The sequence below is a fragment of the Ricinus communis genome, chromosome 1 (genome assembly GCF_019578655.1).
Source record: "Ricinus communis isolate WT05 ecotype wild-type chromosome 1, ASM1957865v1, whole genome shotgun sequence".
In the NCBI taxonomy this organism is placed as follows: domain Eukaryota; kingdom Viridiplantae; phylum Streptophyta; class Magnoliopsida; order Malpighiales; family Euphorbiaceae; genus Ricinus; species Ricinus communis.
In genome coordinates this window covers 30,800,967-30,816,428 of record NC_063256.1, presented here as the reverse complement: position 1 = coordinate 30,816,428, position 15,462 = coordinate 30,800,967, and the positions used below count along the sequence as shown (strand labels likewise).

Genomic DNA, 15,462 nt, shown 5'->3' with positions numbered 1-15,462 from the left:
CTAACTTGTAATCCAAGCGCACAAAAGTACATCATTCATATGTGTTCAAAATAATAAAAAGAGCTAATTTTCTTATAGCATGGACATCATTTTGCAATGCTTTCTTGAGTGCCTATATTTCCTACAACTCCACTTAAGAAATTTAAAGATGTTTGTCACATTTGCAATTGTCCAGTCCTCCCATCTCCGCCAGTCCTTCCTCTTGCAGTCCTGCCAACTCTCCCTCCTCTTAAAGACATTGTATGTCTTGCATAAGATAGTATAGTCCTTTGTGACACATTATTTCTAGTAGATGCAGCCCTTGCAACCCCAGTAGTTGAATGAACAACATTGATTCTATTATTCTCTGGCATCTACAAACAAAATGTACTACTCATCAACCATTTGGCTTAGAGAAATACTAGAGTAAGTAAAATCCAAAAATAAAATTCAGTTACCCTTTGTTAGCCTAAATGCTTGTCATATGGCTTATTCTCCTATCTTTTGATCTTAACAAACAAATTAATATTTAATGTTTCTCTTAAGTTTTATTAGTGTAGCATAAGTAGAGTTAAAATCGTGGCCACACCACAAGGGCGCACCCGCAAAAATCAACACTTTGGTGGCAGCAACTTCTAGTCTACAATTGCTCAAAATCGCGACCGCATTTCAGAAGAGCACAATCATGAATATTGAATGCAAAAGTATCCGTTAGAAACCGACACCGAACAAATTAGAAAGCCACCAATGCCATGACACCAAGTCAGATAGCTGTTGGAGGATTTCAAGAATCACGACCGTAAATTTCATCCTGACAAGTGCATTTAATGCATTGTCTTAAAGCAAAAATTGGTGGATTTTTTTGGTTTATAAAAGTAACGGCTCTCTTGGATTTTTAGGCTATAAAAACTAGATCATTTAAGGTTGATCATCAACCTCCAAAAGCTCCAATTATTGTGCATTCATTTCTCGTCTTCTTGCAATTAATATTTTTCTTATTTTGGTAGTTGAAAGAGCTTGGAAGCTCTTGTAAAGATTGTTATGTGAGCCTAGGTATTAAAAATACAAGAAATGAGTTGTTGAGTAACCATTAATACCCAAGGGTTAAAGAACTTAGTGTGGGATTAGTTCAATAAAGGAAGAGGTTAAGTGTTAGCCTTGGAAAACATCAAGTTGTTGGGTGAACTTGTAAAACCCAAAGGTTGTAATCTTGAAGGTAATAATGAAATACTCAAGTGTGATCTTGAAGAGTGGATGTAAGAAGGATTGTTACTGAACTACTATAAACCTTTGTATCAATTTCTCTAACCTTAACTCTCTTTCAATTCTCCTTACTTTTCCTTAAATCCTTGTATGCCTCCTAAGTTTATTCAATTTCGCAATTTGAGGTAACTAGTTCTTTACTATATATATGTTTCTTGTCTCCTCAAACACCCTAACTCCATAACCTTTTCTAACCTACACAACGAAATACAAAAAAAATTAAGACATTGTGTTATATCAATACTAAATATTTCAATGTAAGTATGTTTACCATGGCCTTTTCTCTTTGCTAGACTACTTTGAAATGAGAATATATTACCTGACTTGCAGTTTATTGTTGGCTTACATTACCTATCTTTTCTTTCTATTTTCTTATTTTTATTTTATGTCGCAAAGTTGCTAGTTTTGACCCTCTTCCAATATGATTTGTTGAATTACTATGAGCTTGACTAGATTATCCAACATTTGCACCATCCACTCTTACCTTTGTTGGTCTACCTCTCTTACCCTGATTCATTTTAAAATCAAATTAAATATGTCCAAAATATTCATAAACATTACATATTCAGTATGAAGATGACATTAAAACTTACATGGAGTTTAGAAGGTCTCTCTACAACATTTTGTTATGTCCTACTTATAAACACTTTTGACATGTCATTTGAATGCCAAATCTCCTAAGCTTATTTGCATTCTTTGCTTCTTCTTTAGGCGCTCTCTTCCTACACTTCTTTGTCCTTCCTGGCCTTTTTCTAAATGGTGGTGGTGTTATTGGATTACCAACAGCTTCAAGCCATAACTTCTTCCTATTCAGTGGCTCAAGTTCACATGAGTATATTTTAATATAATTTTGTACATTGCAAAACAGACTATATAATCTGCAGGGACTTTTTTCATGACTTAAATTGCTGCACATGCATGAATGCAAGGGATCCCACTAATATCCCATGCTCTACATGTACGAGAATTTTTTTTTTACTCAACTATAAACTTATCATCTCCTATAGACACTTGGAATTTCTCACCAATAATTAGCTTAGTAATGCAAAGCCTGCTATAATACCTATTTCTAGCTTAGATATAATCCTCATACGCATACTATATATAACACCACTCATTCACATCAACTTAATATGCTGCCTTTCTATCAATGAAACTCTAATATCCTCTAGCATGTCAATTATAGGTTTACATTTAGCTTTTACAATATATCCATTAAATATTTCATAGACATTATTATCTACCATATCACATTTAGATATAGTAGGAATGTAAGCTTTATAGAACTTAGAGGTTTTTCTCTCTTGAAATGCCAAATAAGCTGCTTCATTTTCCCCATTGAACTCATCCAATACAGCTTTTAATGATGCCTCATTTGTACTTCTTACAACTCTCCAAAACATGTTCTTGAGTGCTTAGCCCTTAAACTCTTTTTTTCTAATTACAGTATACATGCCTAGCACAATTCTTGTACCTGACAAAAGGAGCCAATTTCCTTATAATATTGATCAAACCCTATTATAATCAAAAGTAAAACAATTAGTAATTACAGTAACAAATAAATATGTAAAGACTTTAAAATAAAAACAATAAAAATGTACGACCTTTTGTTAGTCATTAACAAAAGCCCAACCTTGAGCATCAGTTATGTTGAGCTCTTCAAAAGATATCGTTAAAAACCATTCCTAAAGATATTCATTCTCAGATTCCACTACTGCCTAAGAGACTGGGAACATCTGGTTGTTTCCATCCTTGGCAGTAGCATATAAAAGGGCTCTACCAAGAAAAATCTTCAAAAAACACGCATCAAATCCTCCAGATAAAAACCTATTTTTTTAGTGCACTGAATCGAATAAAAAAGCCCATAAATACACTTTCTCCTTCAAGTAAGAAATCAAACCTCCCTTCAGGGTTAACCCTTAATAACTCAGCCTTATATGATCTCAAACTAGCATAATGATCATTGATAGACCCTCTCAACATCTCTAGAGTTTTCCACTTTGCTCTATATAGTTTTCACTTGGACAACTCTACTGCATATTTTTCAAGCACATCATCCTCTAAATTGTTGATTGACCAATTTGGGTTTCTTCTAAATCTATTCATATATTCTCTTGCAATCTATGTTAATGTAGCCTGTCTATTCTTCATTTACCTATGGCATCTATGCAGGCCAAAATAAGTCTTCACTATAAAGGTTTTCTCTTTTTTAATCACATTAACATATAACCTCCAACGGTAGCCTAATATACATTTAGCTTCTAGTTGATCCTTATTGCTTATGCTAATTTGTATGTTGTGACTATTCAAAATTGCATGCCTTTGAACTGTTTCTCTATATTGTAATCTATTGTCAAATTTCATGTCTAGTACAAATTTAAGAGTGTTATGATCACAGTTAGGATCATATGCAACTCTATGTCCTCCTCCTCCTCCTCATTATACTTGTTCCCTCATCTGCATCATCATCTTCGTCAGTTGTCGAGCCAGAATTTATATCTCCTTCATAATCTTCATATTCTAAAACTATATCTTTATTAGATTCTGCATCAACATTAACATTAGTTGCCATCTCAGGTTGCTTTGTCTGAAGACCACCTATAATGTTGAACCTTTCAGCTACTTCATCTACATGTATATATTTTTTGTATTTAGTCTTGTTCAGCCTGGCTTCAATGTATTCCCCATCTTCTAGAGCAAGTTCATAGTCATCGAGACCGTCATCTGTATCACTCTCGCCAACTAGGTAGTAGTCTAAATCTTCACTTTCATCATCTTTAGTATGTTTCTCTACATCATGTAGCACATTTATCACCTCCTTTTCAACTACTATATCAACAGCTTCATTTGTAACCTCCCCTTCTGCATCATCATCTTTATTTTATTCATTTCCATCAAATTCATTCCCAACAGGATTGTCATTCACCACAGACTTCTCTTTCACCTTTCCCCCCTCTACAAAAGCATTTATCATACCACTGCCACTAGAAATAGACTCAAGCATACGTATAATTTCAAAATCATTATAAATAACCTTATAGCCCTCATTGCTTCTGACATTTGGTATTCTAAATGACAATTGGTCCCAAAACAAATATAACCTATCTTCTTTACTTCGTCTTCTAAGTTTAGATATCCAAACCTATCAACATCTAGATCATGCTTTGGCTTGATTTCACCATCAATATATACCTTATCTCTACCAGTATTTACTAAGCTCCCCCCATGTGGAAGTATATAGAGAACGAGTCACTGTAGAGGTTGGAAAATAATATATAATAATATCCACTGCCAGCATTCACTATGGGCCACTGTAAACACTTATTTAACTTAACAAATATATATAGAAACCCTAGACAGTAATAACACAAATAAAACACAAGTGAAATCCTAATAGTATATTGAAGTCACGAAAATAAAAAAGACTCAAAGGGACCAATGTAAAAAAAAAGAATAAAAATAAGCAATGGCATTACATGTTCGCCATTATCAAAACAAAGTTTGCAGTTGGGACCATTGTAGCTTTGAGTTTCATAATATCTTGTCTACTTCGAAACAATATCTTCGAGTTGCACAATACGCTTCAACACAATAATAATTCAAAAATTATTTTGATTTAGGTTTAATAAAGGATTTGCAATTCCAATTTGAAGACGTTATGACAGATTTCCATTTAATAGATGAATAGGGTTCAGTTGTGTAAAGTGTTTATTCGAATTTGGGGATAGGAGTTGTAATAGGTTTATAGGGTTTTAGAATTTAGAGATAGAAGTTATAGGGAAAACGCACCGTTTAATGTTAAAATGCACCGTTTTAGTTAAGTCTTAAGTGGAATATGGCACATTTTAAAGCTCCACATGCCTCGCCGGACACACTAGCAAAAAGGACACCTGAATGTTTGCCGATGATTCTAAAATTTGAAGACTTTACTTGCCAAAATTAAAAAGTCATATTAAAAGACCAAAAAATGTTAAAAGTCAGGATTAAATTTGCAATTTGGCCTTCTTTAAATTATAGTAAATTTATTTAGAAATTAATCTATTTATACCACATAAAACTTACACTAATTCTTTTCATAGGTAGCAATAAACAATTTTAATATATTATTACAAAAAATTAAGATTCATAAACATTGTAAAGTATATTAATTTAATTTAAAATTTATACGCAAATGATTTATTTTAATTTAATAAGATAACATAAAGCAAATATTTTAAAATATTATGAAACTAAGCCTTTAATTGAAATATTTTATTTAAGTTTAGAAATCTAAAATATATTCAAGTCATCATTACTATTTGGAATAATAATAATTAAATATCTTTTTAGATGAAGAAAATATATTTCATTTATGTGCATTGCGTATAAATTTAAATAATTTAACTCGTTATTAGTTAAATTAAATAATTTAAATACATAAGTTGATAGTTTATGATCGGTATTGCAGTTACATTGTAAATAATCAAAATAAAGACAAGAAAAGATTATCAAATGATAATATAATTGTAATTAGATGGTGCATGCGACCTTTAGTGGAAGTCTGGTTTAGAAAGTTTTTACTGTTAGGTGTTTCTCATTCAATAGTTATATTAAATCCATTTGGCAAGCTGATTTAGTCTCAATCAGCTGTTGATTCTATCAGCTTTATATTTTATCTTATTAAATTAAGAAAATAAGTATACACCATATATTTTAATTAAAAAATAATATTACATAATTTATATAATTTTAAATTATATTTCAATTAGGATTAGTATTAAATCGACAAGACTAACATAAATCAATTAGAACACTACTATAATCATGATCGTTATTATTAATAATAATAATATAATATTAATAATAATAATGATGATGATTATGATGATAAAGTGTGTTTTCTGTTGTTTTTTCCTTTTTTTAGATAGAATTTTCATCGGTTCTTTTAATTACAATATTTTTTTTATAGAATTTGTTTCTTTATTCAAAATAATTTACTGCCCTATCTTTATACAAATTTTATTTTTATATTACTATTATATATTATCATTTTTTATTAATCATATTAAATTAGTAAGACTTCTACAATAATTTTACATATTTTTCTTCTTTCGCACTTTTATATAATATTTTATTTATTATTAGTGTCAAATTCATTAATTATAAACTTCAATTCTAGATTTGTTAATTATTAATGATAGGTCTATTAACACATAAATTTTAGATTCATTACTTATAAATTATATATTAAATTCATTAAATATGTAACGTATATTTACTAATTTTACAGATAAAATTATTTTTAATATATAAATCTGTTTTTTAATTTATAATTTTTTAAGTTATAATTTATGAAACTCATATATATGTGTAATAAATTTACAATTTACCACATATAACATAATATGTTATGATGTCATGAGAAACTTAACTACAAACATTGGTTCTCATCCCTGACCCACATTTCTCAATCAAAAAACTTGGACAAAAACTTTTTACGGATCCAAATTTCTTGGAACTCGAGGTTGATCTCAAGTATCTTACAACTAAACGAGGGGATACAAGTGAACAGGGGCAAGACTAATTTTGAATAGCTTAAATTTGATTCATTTATTACTAAGTTAAATTTAAATCGAATGAGTTTAATCAAACAAAAATAAACTTAACAAGTATAAAGTAAAAAAAATTAAATTATTCATCAATCTATTAAAAAATAAAATTTCAATATAAAAATTATAGCATAATAATATTTACAATTTTGTTATAGTAAATATGTTTAAACAAGTATTTCTATATCAAATATAAGTAAAAGCTTGTAAGATTAAAAACAAAATATATATTAAAATATTTATTTTGATCATTTTAAAATTTAAAACAGAAAAAAAAAATTCACAACTAAAAAAAGACCATTAATTTATTATTTTAGTTATTGTTTTAGCTTTTTTTATCTAATGATAAATATTTTAAATTTTGAAAAACAAAAACCTAAAATAAGAGAAAAAAATAGCAAACAGGAGAGCTAATTCCAATTTAAAAAGAATTAATTAATTAACACACAAGTATTCAAAGAACAACTTCAGCTTCAAAACAAAACTAAATTAAATGACCACAACTCTCCTCAGATTTGGAACAGAATTCATCAGTAAATTGCTCCTCTATAATAAAAATAATTAAATCCTTTTTACTCGGATTCTCATTCTTTTAACATTCATATTGCTCCAAAAGACATGACAAAAAAATACAATTCCACTGACTCGCACATCATCTGTTTGATTCTCCATCCAAATCTTACAATGTCAAAACAGTTCATGACACTTTTAATATGATCCTTCTCTACAAGCAGAGACAAAAATATTACACATTGTTGAAAGAAGAGAAAGCTATACTCAAGAGAGGATGGGTAAAAAAAAAAATAAAAGAGACCGGTATGATTGAATGAATGCAAAGTATATTACGGATTCGGACCTATAAAAACAATTCAAAAATGCAATGCAGGATGCAAGACCCTCAATAATATGTCGAAGACCCCCGACCCAAGTATACCAAACAAGTGCAGATGTTAAAATACAACCCAACCATGATGATGAAATGATGAGATATGAAATGAAGAAAAAATGAAAAGAAAAAGGAAAGAACAAGGGGCAAAAAAATAAGGAATGAAATGTGGGTCTTCTGAAATGTGGCACCTGGTTCATGATCTTCAAGTGTCACTAAACATCAACCGATCATTGCCTGTCATCCACTCCAGCATAAATATACTTCTGCCCGGACCACCACCACCACCATCACCACCACACATGCGATGCGAGGCCTCAACCAGTACAAAACAAAGTTATCTCTCTTCCTCGCTTGAACCAATACTGACTGATATTCTTTTGAGCTTTCAACAGACATTCACCCACGCCTCCACCCAAGTCTGCTGAAGTAATCACCACCCAATTCCCAATCCCATGGCGCTGATGCAAGAGTTAGTGACAAACTGAAGACTGATAACTTTGTTATCTGAAAATGGCAGATGACCCGACACAAATGCAACCCCGGACCCCGACTCAATACACCCAAATGCATGCAGGGACTTGTAAAAGGAAAGAGCATGATTGCAATAACTTCATACAGAAATGGCACGACAGATGGCCAACTTGGCCCACTCAGCAGATTCCTTAATCATATGATCCTCAGAAGATAAACATTCATTTAAGAAGTCTTTGCTAGAAAGAGATTGCTGTATCAAAGAACCGGCATTACTTCCCAGTGTATCTGCTAAATCCCCAAGGACCCCAATGGCAGTTTTCATCACCACATCATCCCTGCAAAGAATAAATTACAGCATGTCATATACTATAACATCTAAATACCTTATGCATCTAAACTGAAAGATGAAACAGATTCAGTAGAACATACATATCCTTCTCCATGTACATGCTATCCAAGAATTGGAGAATGTGTGGCGCGTAAGGAATCAAAAGCTGAGTTTTAGGAGAGTTCTTGAACCCTTGAAGAATCCCTGAATATGCCTCCAAAATTCCATTTCGAAGTGAATTTGTGTACTCGATCATTTCATCATCAGCACCTGCTGTATGGGCAGACAACTCTGCAGCACTTTGGAGCATGGGCATGGCATACATCAAGTACTTCTCAAAATTCTCTCCTATTGCCAGTGCAATGTCACCAAAGCATGAGAATATAGGAGGCTTCACAGATCGATGCAACTGGTTGCTTGATAAATCTTTCAGAAGCTGTGTCATTATCCCATCACAGAAAGGCAATATTTTGTCCTCTAATGCCCTGCAAATATCACCAACCACACCAACTGTGACCGCACAGACTTGGTACTCCTCGAAATTTTGAAGACCCATTTCTAAATATTTATAAAACTCTGGCATATATTTTGCAAAATCTGGGCCTGTAGCATAGGCAAGGGCTCCAATGGCAAGCATGGCTTCCTCATGCACAGTAGCACTTCTACAAGCAAAAACCCTCAGGAAGAGCCCCATTATCTGATCTGCATACTGCATGAACACATACTTAGTTGGTTCCGAAGACCCTAGCTTCTGGATGATAACCTGTAAACATCCGCAAAGAAGGCCTTGTAATTCACTTTGCTTCTCTCTCTCATCAGATGAAAGCTTCTGGCCCTCAAGAGTCTTATGAAGCTCCATCATAATTACAGGGACTAATTGCAAAACCATGGGTGCTGTTTCATCAGTTGAGCACCTCACAACTTCATTCAATGTTTCATAAGCGGCAGTCCTTAATCGTGATTCCCCAGCATCTTCTCTATGTGTAACAGTAAGAAGTGCCTGTACAATTTCCTGGAAGTATGGAGTCAGGGGAGATGATGGGCCCACCTCTTCATAACCTTGGGCTAGGAAATAAAGGGCACCGCATGCCTTCTCTGCTACATTTGGAGCATCTTTCATGCTCTGAAGCAGTACAGTGATGATCTGTTGGCAATTTGCCTGAGTAATTATTGGTGCATCCAAAGTTGAACCATGAAGAAATTCAAAGATTCGTCCAAGGGTCCATGCAGTAGTGTCCTTGACATGGTTATTTGGATCCTTTGTTAAAGCACTGAGCATGAAGTTCAATGCAACATTAACAATAGGGGTTAACTTATCAGGGGAAGGGCCCTCCAAGATTGAGCCAAAGGCATAAGTTGCTGCCTCTCTTTGCCTCCAATCTGGTTTTGTAATATTCTCTTCTATAAACGGCATGACAAGTGGGACGATATCATCTCCCACAGTTCGTGCAACCAAACCAAGACAAGTGCCCCCAGCCATTGCAATATTCCAAGCCCCTTCATCCTGATCCTGGTCCTCCTCTTGCTTAAGGAGTGTTTCCAACAACATTGGAACAAGAGCAGGGAGTGCCTGCTTGATAAAATAAAAACAAGGAATCTCAGAGTCCCCAGTGAAATCACCTCCATATTCTTCCAAGATGTCTATCTCCTCATCACAAATTGAACTCCAAAACTCAATTGCTTGAAGCGCTACAGGTTCCTCATCTTCCCTCACCGACTTTGCTGTGATGCTAAAGATGTCCTGGATATAAGGAGCTAATTTCTCATAGTAAGTTGATGAAATAGAGACCAAACACTCAAAAGCTGCCTGCCGTATCTTCACTTCTGGAGACAAAGTTGCTTCACATACAACTCTCATGATATAATCACGCTCCATATCATTACTAAAATTTGCTTGTGCAAAACTAAGTGCATTGTACAGTGCTCGTGTGGCAGCAAGCCTAACATCATTGTTGCCTTCAGATGCATTCATACCCTGAACTACTGCAGTAAGTATTTTATTCACTTGATCTTGATCTACAACATCAGGTGATACTTCCTCGCATAAATATCCAAGAGTCTCTAAAGTGGCTTGCTTGACATGAGCAGGTAACTGATGAATATTTGATAAGAGTGATCCTATCAGCTCGGGCCATTGCTTCTGAGGTAATTCAATGCCTGCAACCTTTGCAATGACTTGGGATGCAGTTGACCTAGCATCAGCTATAGGAGAAGAAAGAGTCTTCAACAAAAAAGCCTTGATTTGGCTTTTCACATTGTTATCCAATGACAACCATCTTTGGACAAGCTCAAGCTTTCTATGTTGTTCCTTGGCATCCAAAGCATTTTTAAGTATTAGACCGGCTAATTTGCGGCTATCTACAGGCTTCTCATCATTTGCTAATTCACCAGAGAGTGATAGCAAAAAACTAGGAAGATTTTGCTCCTGGAACTGTTTTAAGCTTTCTTCTGCATGTTTACGCACATTTCCATCTATTGATTGTGCATTCAAAAGCACCTGGGTAACTTCCATAGCCATAATGTACCTGATAGTGCCAAATGTTATTTATACACACAATTTCTAGAATGTGCCACTACAAAAGCACAGGCTAAGAAAACAGCGAATTAAAAAAAGAAGAAAATCTATTGACACTCCACCCAATAGAATAGAAGACAAACTCATAGATTATAAACTTAATTTCATCAACTAGCAAAACAGGAAAGAGTAGAAGGGAGAAAACAAAAAAATCAAGTAAACAAAATTCAGTATCTTAACTAAATGGATCTTATTCAATCATCCTCCCAATAAAATGCGTTTTTTAATAGAAAAGCGCATATCTAAATCTTGCTTGCACCAAATGCTTGTCCGAGTCTCAAACACATTGTAAGATACAACACAAAAAAAAAAAAAAAAAAAAAAAAAAAAAAACATGTTCAACAAGAATCACTCCCTTAAAGAGCTACTGGATACTAAGAACTTAAAGCAGTTTAATTTTAGATAATCAAGCTTTACAATCTGATTAGTAAAGTCTATTACAAATAATTTAAAATCACTCTTATAGTTTGCTTCTATTTCCTTAGTGAAATCTAAGTTATTCATCACTTTTAAAATTGGAAAACAACTATTGATTTACCAATGACACAAATAACTCACGCTGCATTAACTAAACAAAGCTTAAAAGCTAAAGCGATCCATCAATTTCAATACTATAATAGAACACTGGGCTCTAAAAAAGGATCTCTAAATCTATAACTCATAATTTGAACAAAACCCACAGATCCAAATCAGATTCAGTTGCAGTAAGTAAAGAACAAACCCAAACAACTGAATTATAAATCGATAATCATATCATATAGAAATCTTAACAAAATAATTTTAAAAAAAAATTCAAGATCAATTTACTAACAAACTTAATTACTTGAAACTAATGTAAGATTCTTACCTGGGTTTTTGCTAAAGCGAAACGGCGATTTGAAACCCTAAAAAGGGAAAGCAACGACAGCGAGAGAAAGAGAAGAAGAAGAAGAAGAAGAAGAAAACGCGGATGTGAAGCTGGACTTGAATTGAAATGACAAAACGAGAATCAATATCTCTTTTTCCTTTAAATGACATAATAACTTTTTTTAATATATTTTTAGGGCAATTATTAGGTATCGCAAGCTCCACAAATTAATCCGTGGATCCCACTTCCTAATAATTTATATTCTATGTATATAATATACAAATTTTAACCTTAAACTTAAAATATTTGACATGGTTAAAATATATTCGGCCAGTTTAATATAAAATATGTATTAAGTTTTATTTTCTCAATTTATAATATTTTACTGATATGTCATAATTAAAAATATATTAATTTAGTATATTAATTTCTAAGATAATTCACTTTTTCTATACTTTTGATATTAATTTATATAAATATAATTTACATATTAATTAATAAATTAATATCTAATAAATAATAATAATTATTATTATTATTTTTTTTTTGTTATCAATACATCAATTAATAATATTAAATTTGATATAATCGATTAAATATTTATTTAAATTTTTCTTACATGTAATTAGTTTATTACTTGGCAATAGTTCTAATCTTGAATAATGTATGATAATTATATCTTTATTACTAGTTAATAATAAGAGAAATATGAAATATTAATATTATTTATTAAATTTTTATTTATAAGAAGCTTAATGAGTGGGCTATATATCTGATATTCTTTTATTTTTCAAGGACAAAGACTCTTATTATTTGAACTAAATGTTAATATAATTTTATTATTTATTTAATTTATTATGAATCAAGTTTAATATATATATATATATAAGTTTTAAGAATAAAAAACTACAATTCTAATTTTTCAATAAAAGGATATAATTAAAATAATAATAATAATTAAAATAATAATAATAATAATAGTTTATGCACAGGATTTGATTCGATGTTAAAAATAAATCTAAAATTTATTAATTTATTAATTTATAAATAATTATAAAAATGGTATGTAAATTTATTAAGATTTGACAATCAAGTGTCTAAGCTTTTAAAAGTTATAATTTAGTATGTGAAATTGAAAATTGTTTATATTTAAGTGTTTGGAACCGGTAATCTATATAAAAGAATATGGGTAATTAAGAAAATAGCATATGAACTTATTAAAATTTGACAATTAGATATTCAAAGTTTTAAAAGTTGCAATTTGGTGTGTAGATATAATAAATACTTACAATTGAGTGTATATATCAAGTCAATAGCAATTATACACTTGTAATCTTAAAACACATATTATCCACTTAGTAGATTAAAAAGAATAGAATATCAAAAAAGTCTTTAAAAAATATCTGCATTTAATAGATTAATACATTGTTCTTACTGCCACCATCTTTAAAATAAATCTTTATCCAACTTTGAGCGACATTTTATCTTCTTCAACCCATCAATATAAACATCTAAAATAAAATCTGTTATTATTTAGAATGATAATATTAACTATAATGTCAATTACTAATACATCTCCTTATGATAATGTATAATATTTATGTATATAACTTTATCTATTTTTGTGATTTGTATTTTTTACATGAAAGATTTACCCTCTATCACTATGAAAATATATTAGAGGTTCATTTGTTCACATTATGTTTTTTATATATATATCTAATGACCGGTTTCACACACTCAAATATTAATAATTTTTAAGCTTACACACTAAATTATAATTTTTAAAAGTTTAAACACTTGATTAATAAATTTTAACAAGTTGAAACACCATTTTGTAATAAGCTGATATGAATAACCTGTAACTTGTTATTGACCTACTATTTACACTCAATCGTAAATATTTAATAGGTTTATACACCAAATTGTAATTTTTAAAAGTTTAAATACTTAATTTTTAAATCTTAACAAGTTCAAACACTATTTTTGTAATTATCCATTAATCTTTTAACCTTTTATAATTGGCCTAACCATCTAAAAAATTTAAGCATTTGCGATAGTTTGCTATTTTGGCAAATTCTTTTAAGATCATCAATTTAGCCATGATTTAATAATTGAGTGCAATTTTAACCAAATTGAATTGCTGGTTAAAATTAAGCAACGTAAATAATAACATGAATGCAATTTAAAAAATGAGAATTTAAAATTAAGTAACGCTTATAAATAATGTGACATTAAGTTCCATCAATTTGGATTTTTCATTTTCTAATTGTCGTCCATGTCGCTATTCGTATTACTTAATTTTGACAAACAACTCAATTAGATCTAATTGCACTTAATTTACTAAATCGTGACTAAATTGACAACTTTAAAAAAAATTGACTAAAATAACAAAATCTCATAAAGGTTTAGATTATTTAGACTATTAGACCTTTATAATTCTAAACCTATTTTTGGGATGTAATTTCTAAAATTAGAAAAATAATATAAATAAAAAATTAAAGGTAAAATTTGTTTACAAACACACCTCTATAATTTATCTAAACGTTGGACTTATTTAAAAGATGGAGTGAGGGGTTGTTTGATTATTTAGAAGGTCAGCCTGGTAAACGGCTGCGATTGTAGATCAGATAATTATTGACCATAGTGGTGCAGAACAACTCAGTTTAGTTAAAAGTGTGGGTCCCATTTTGATATGATGAAAGTATATGAGAAGGAGCTTGATCGTACGGTGGATGTTCTTTTGTTTCTTTTGTTATGTAAATCAATTATCAACTGAACCCATGCTGAATGATGTTTTATTTTTGTACTCTGCTGCTATGCAGTGAGTCAGGTACAGTTTGGTTAAGAATCCAGCAGTTATGGCAGTAGTATTGTTCTTCTACCCAATGGAAAGGCACCAACAATTACATCGAATATTTCTGAGGAAACTATAATCAAATTCTAAAGTTTAACACCAACTTTATAAAATTAATAGTTTATTGTCGTTGCATTATTGTTTTTATTATTTTAATTATAAATAATAATATAAATTAAATTTATAAAGAAATTTTAATATTTTATAAATAACTATAATATTTTAAAAATAACAAAAAAATAATTTTTTTTAAATTTTTTAGAAAGATTAATATTTTAATATTTTATTAGTGCAACAATATAAAATATTATTTTAAAATAATTTATTAATTAATTTTTATTATGAAGTATGAAAGAAAGAATACAAATGTCAGTTAAGTAAGAAGCGGCATGAAAGTAAAATATATCTAATAAAGAAAAATATATTTATGTTATGTAAAAAAGACAATTGAGCAGAAGAAGAAGATTGAGTGAAATGTGAACAAAAAGTTGAAAAAAATAAGAAAGTGAGCAAAGAAGTGTTAACAACTTTTAGGAATAGAATATTCGAACTCAATCCCATCATCTTCAAGCTTTTCTTGTGCTAGCCCATTCGTATCAAAAAGTTACATCCTTATCAACGCGTGCAAAATGAGAAAAGTAATAGTATATGCTCTCAAGATA

At 30.6% G+C, this 15,462-nt stretch overlaps 1 protein-coding gene across 1 annotated transcript; it reads right to left on the bottom strand.

Moving 5' to 3' along the window:
* Window positions 1-7,379: 7,379 nt before the first annotated feature.
* On the bottom strand, window positions 7,380-12,098 carry LOC8275057 (importin subunit beta-1). The gene is made up of 3 exons (XM_002526210.4): window positions 11,944-12,098; window positions 8,623-11,046; window positions 7,380-8,528 (listed from the first exon to the last, which is right to left on the bottom strand). Exons 2-3 carry the CDS (start codon window positions 11,037-11,039, stop codon window positions 8,330-8,332), a joined length of 2,616 nt encoding a protein of 871 aa, XP_002526256.1. The 5' UTR covers window positions 11,040-11,046; window positions 11,944-12,098; the 3' UTR covers window positions 7,380-8,329.
* Between the last annotated feature and the right edge of the window lie 3,364 nt (window positions 12,099-15,462).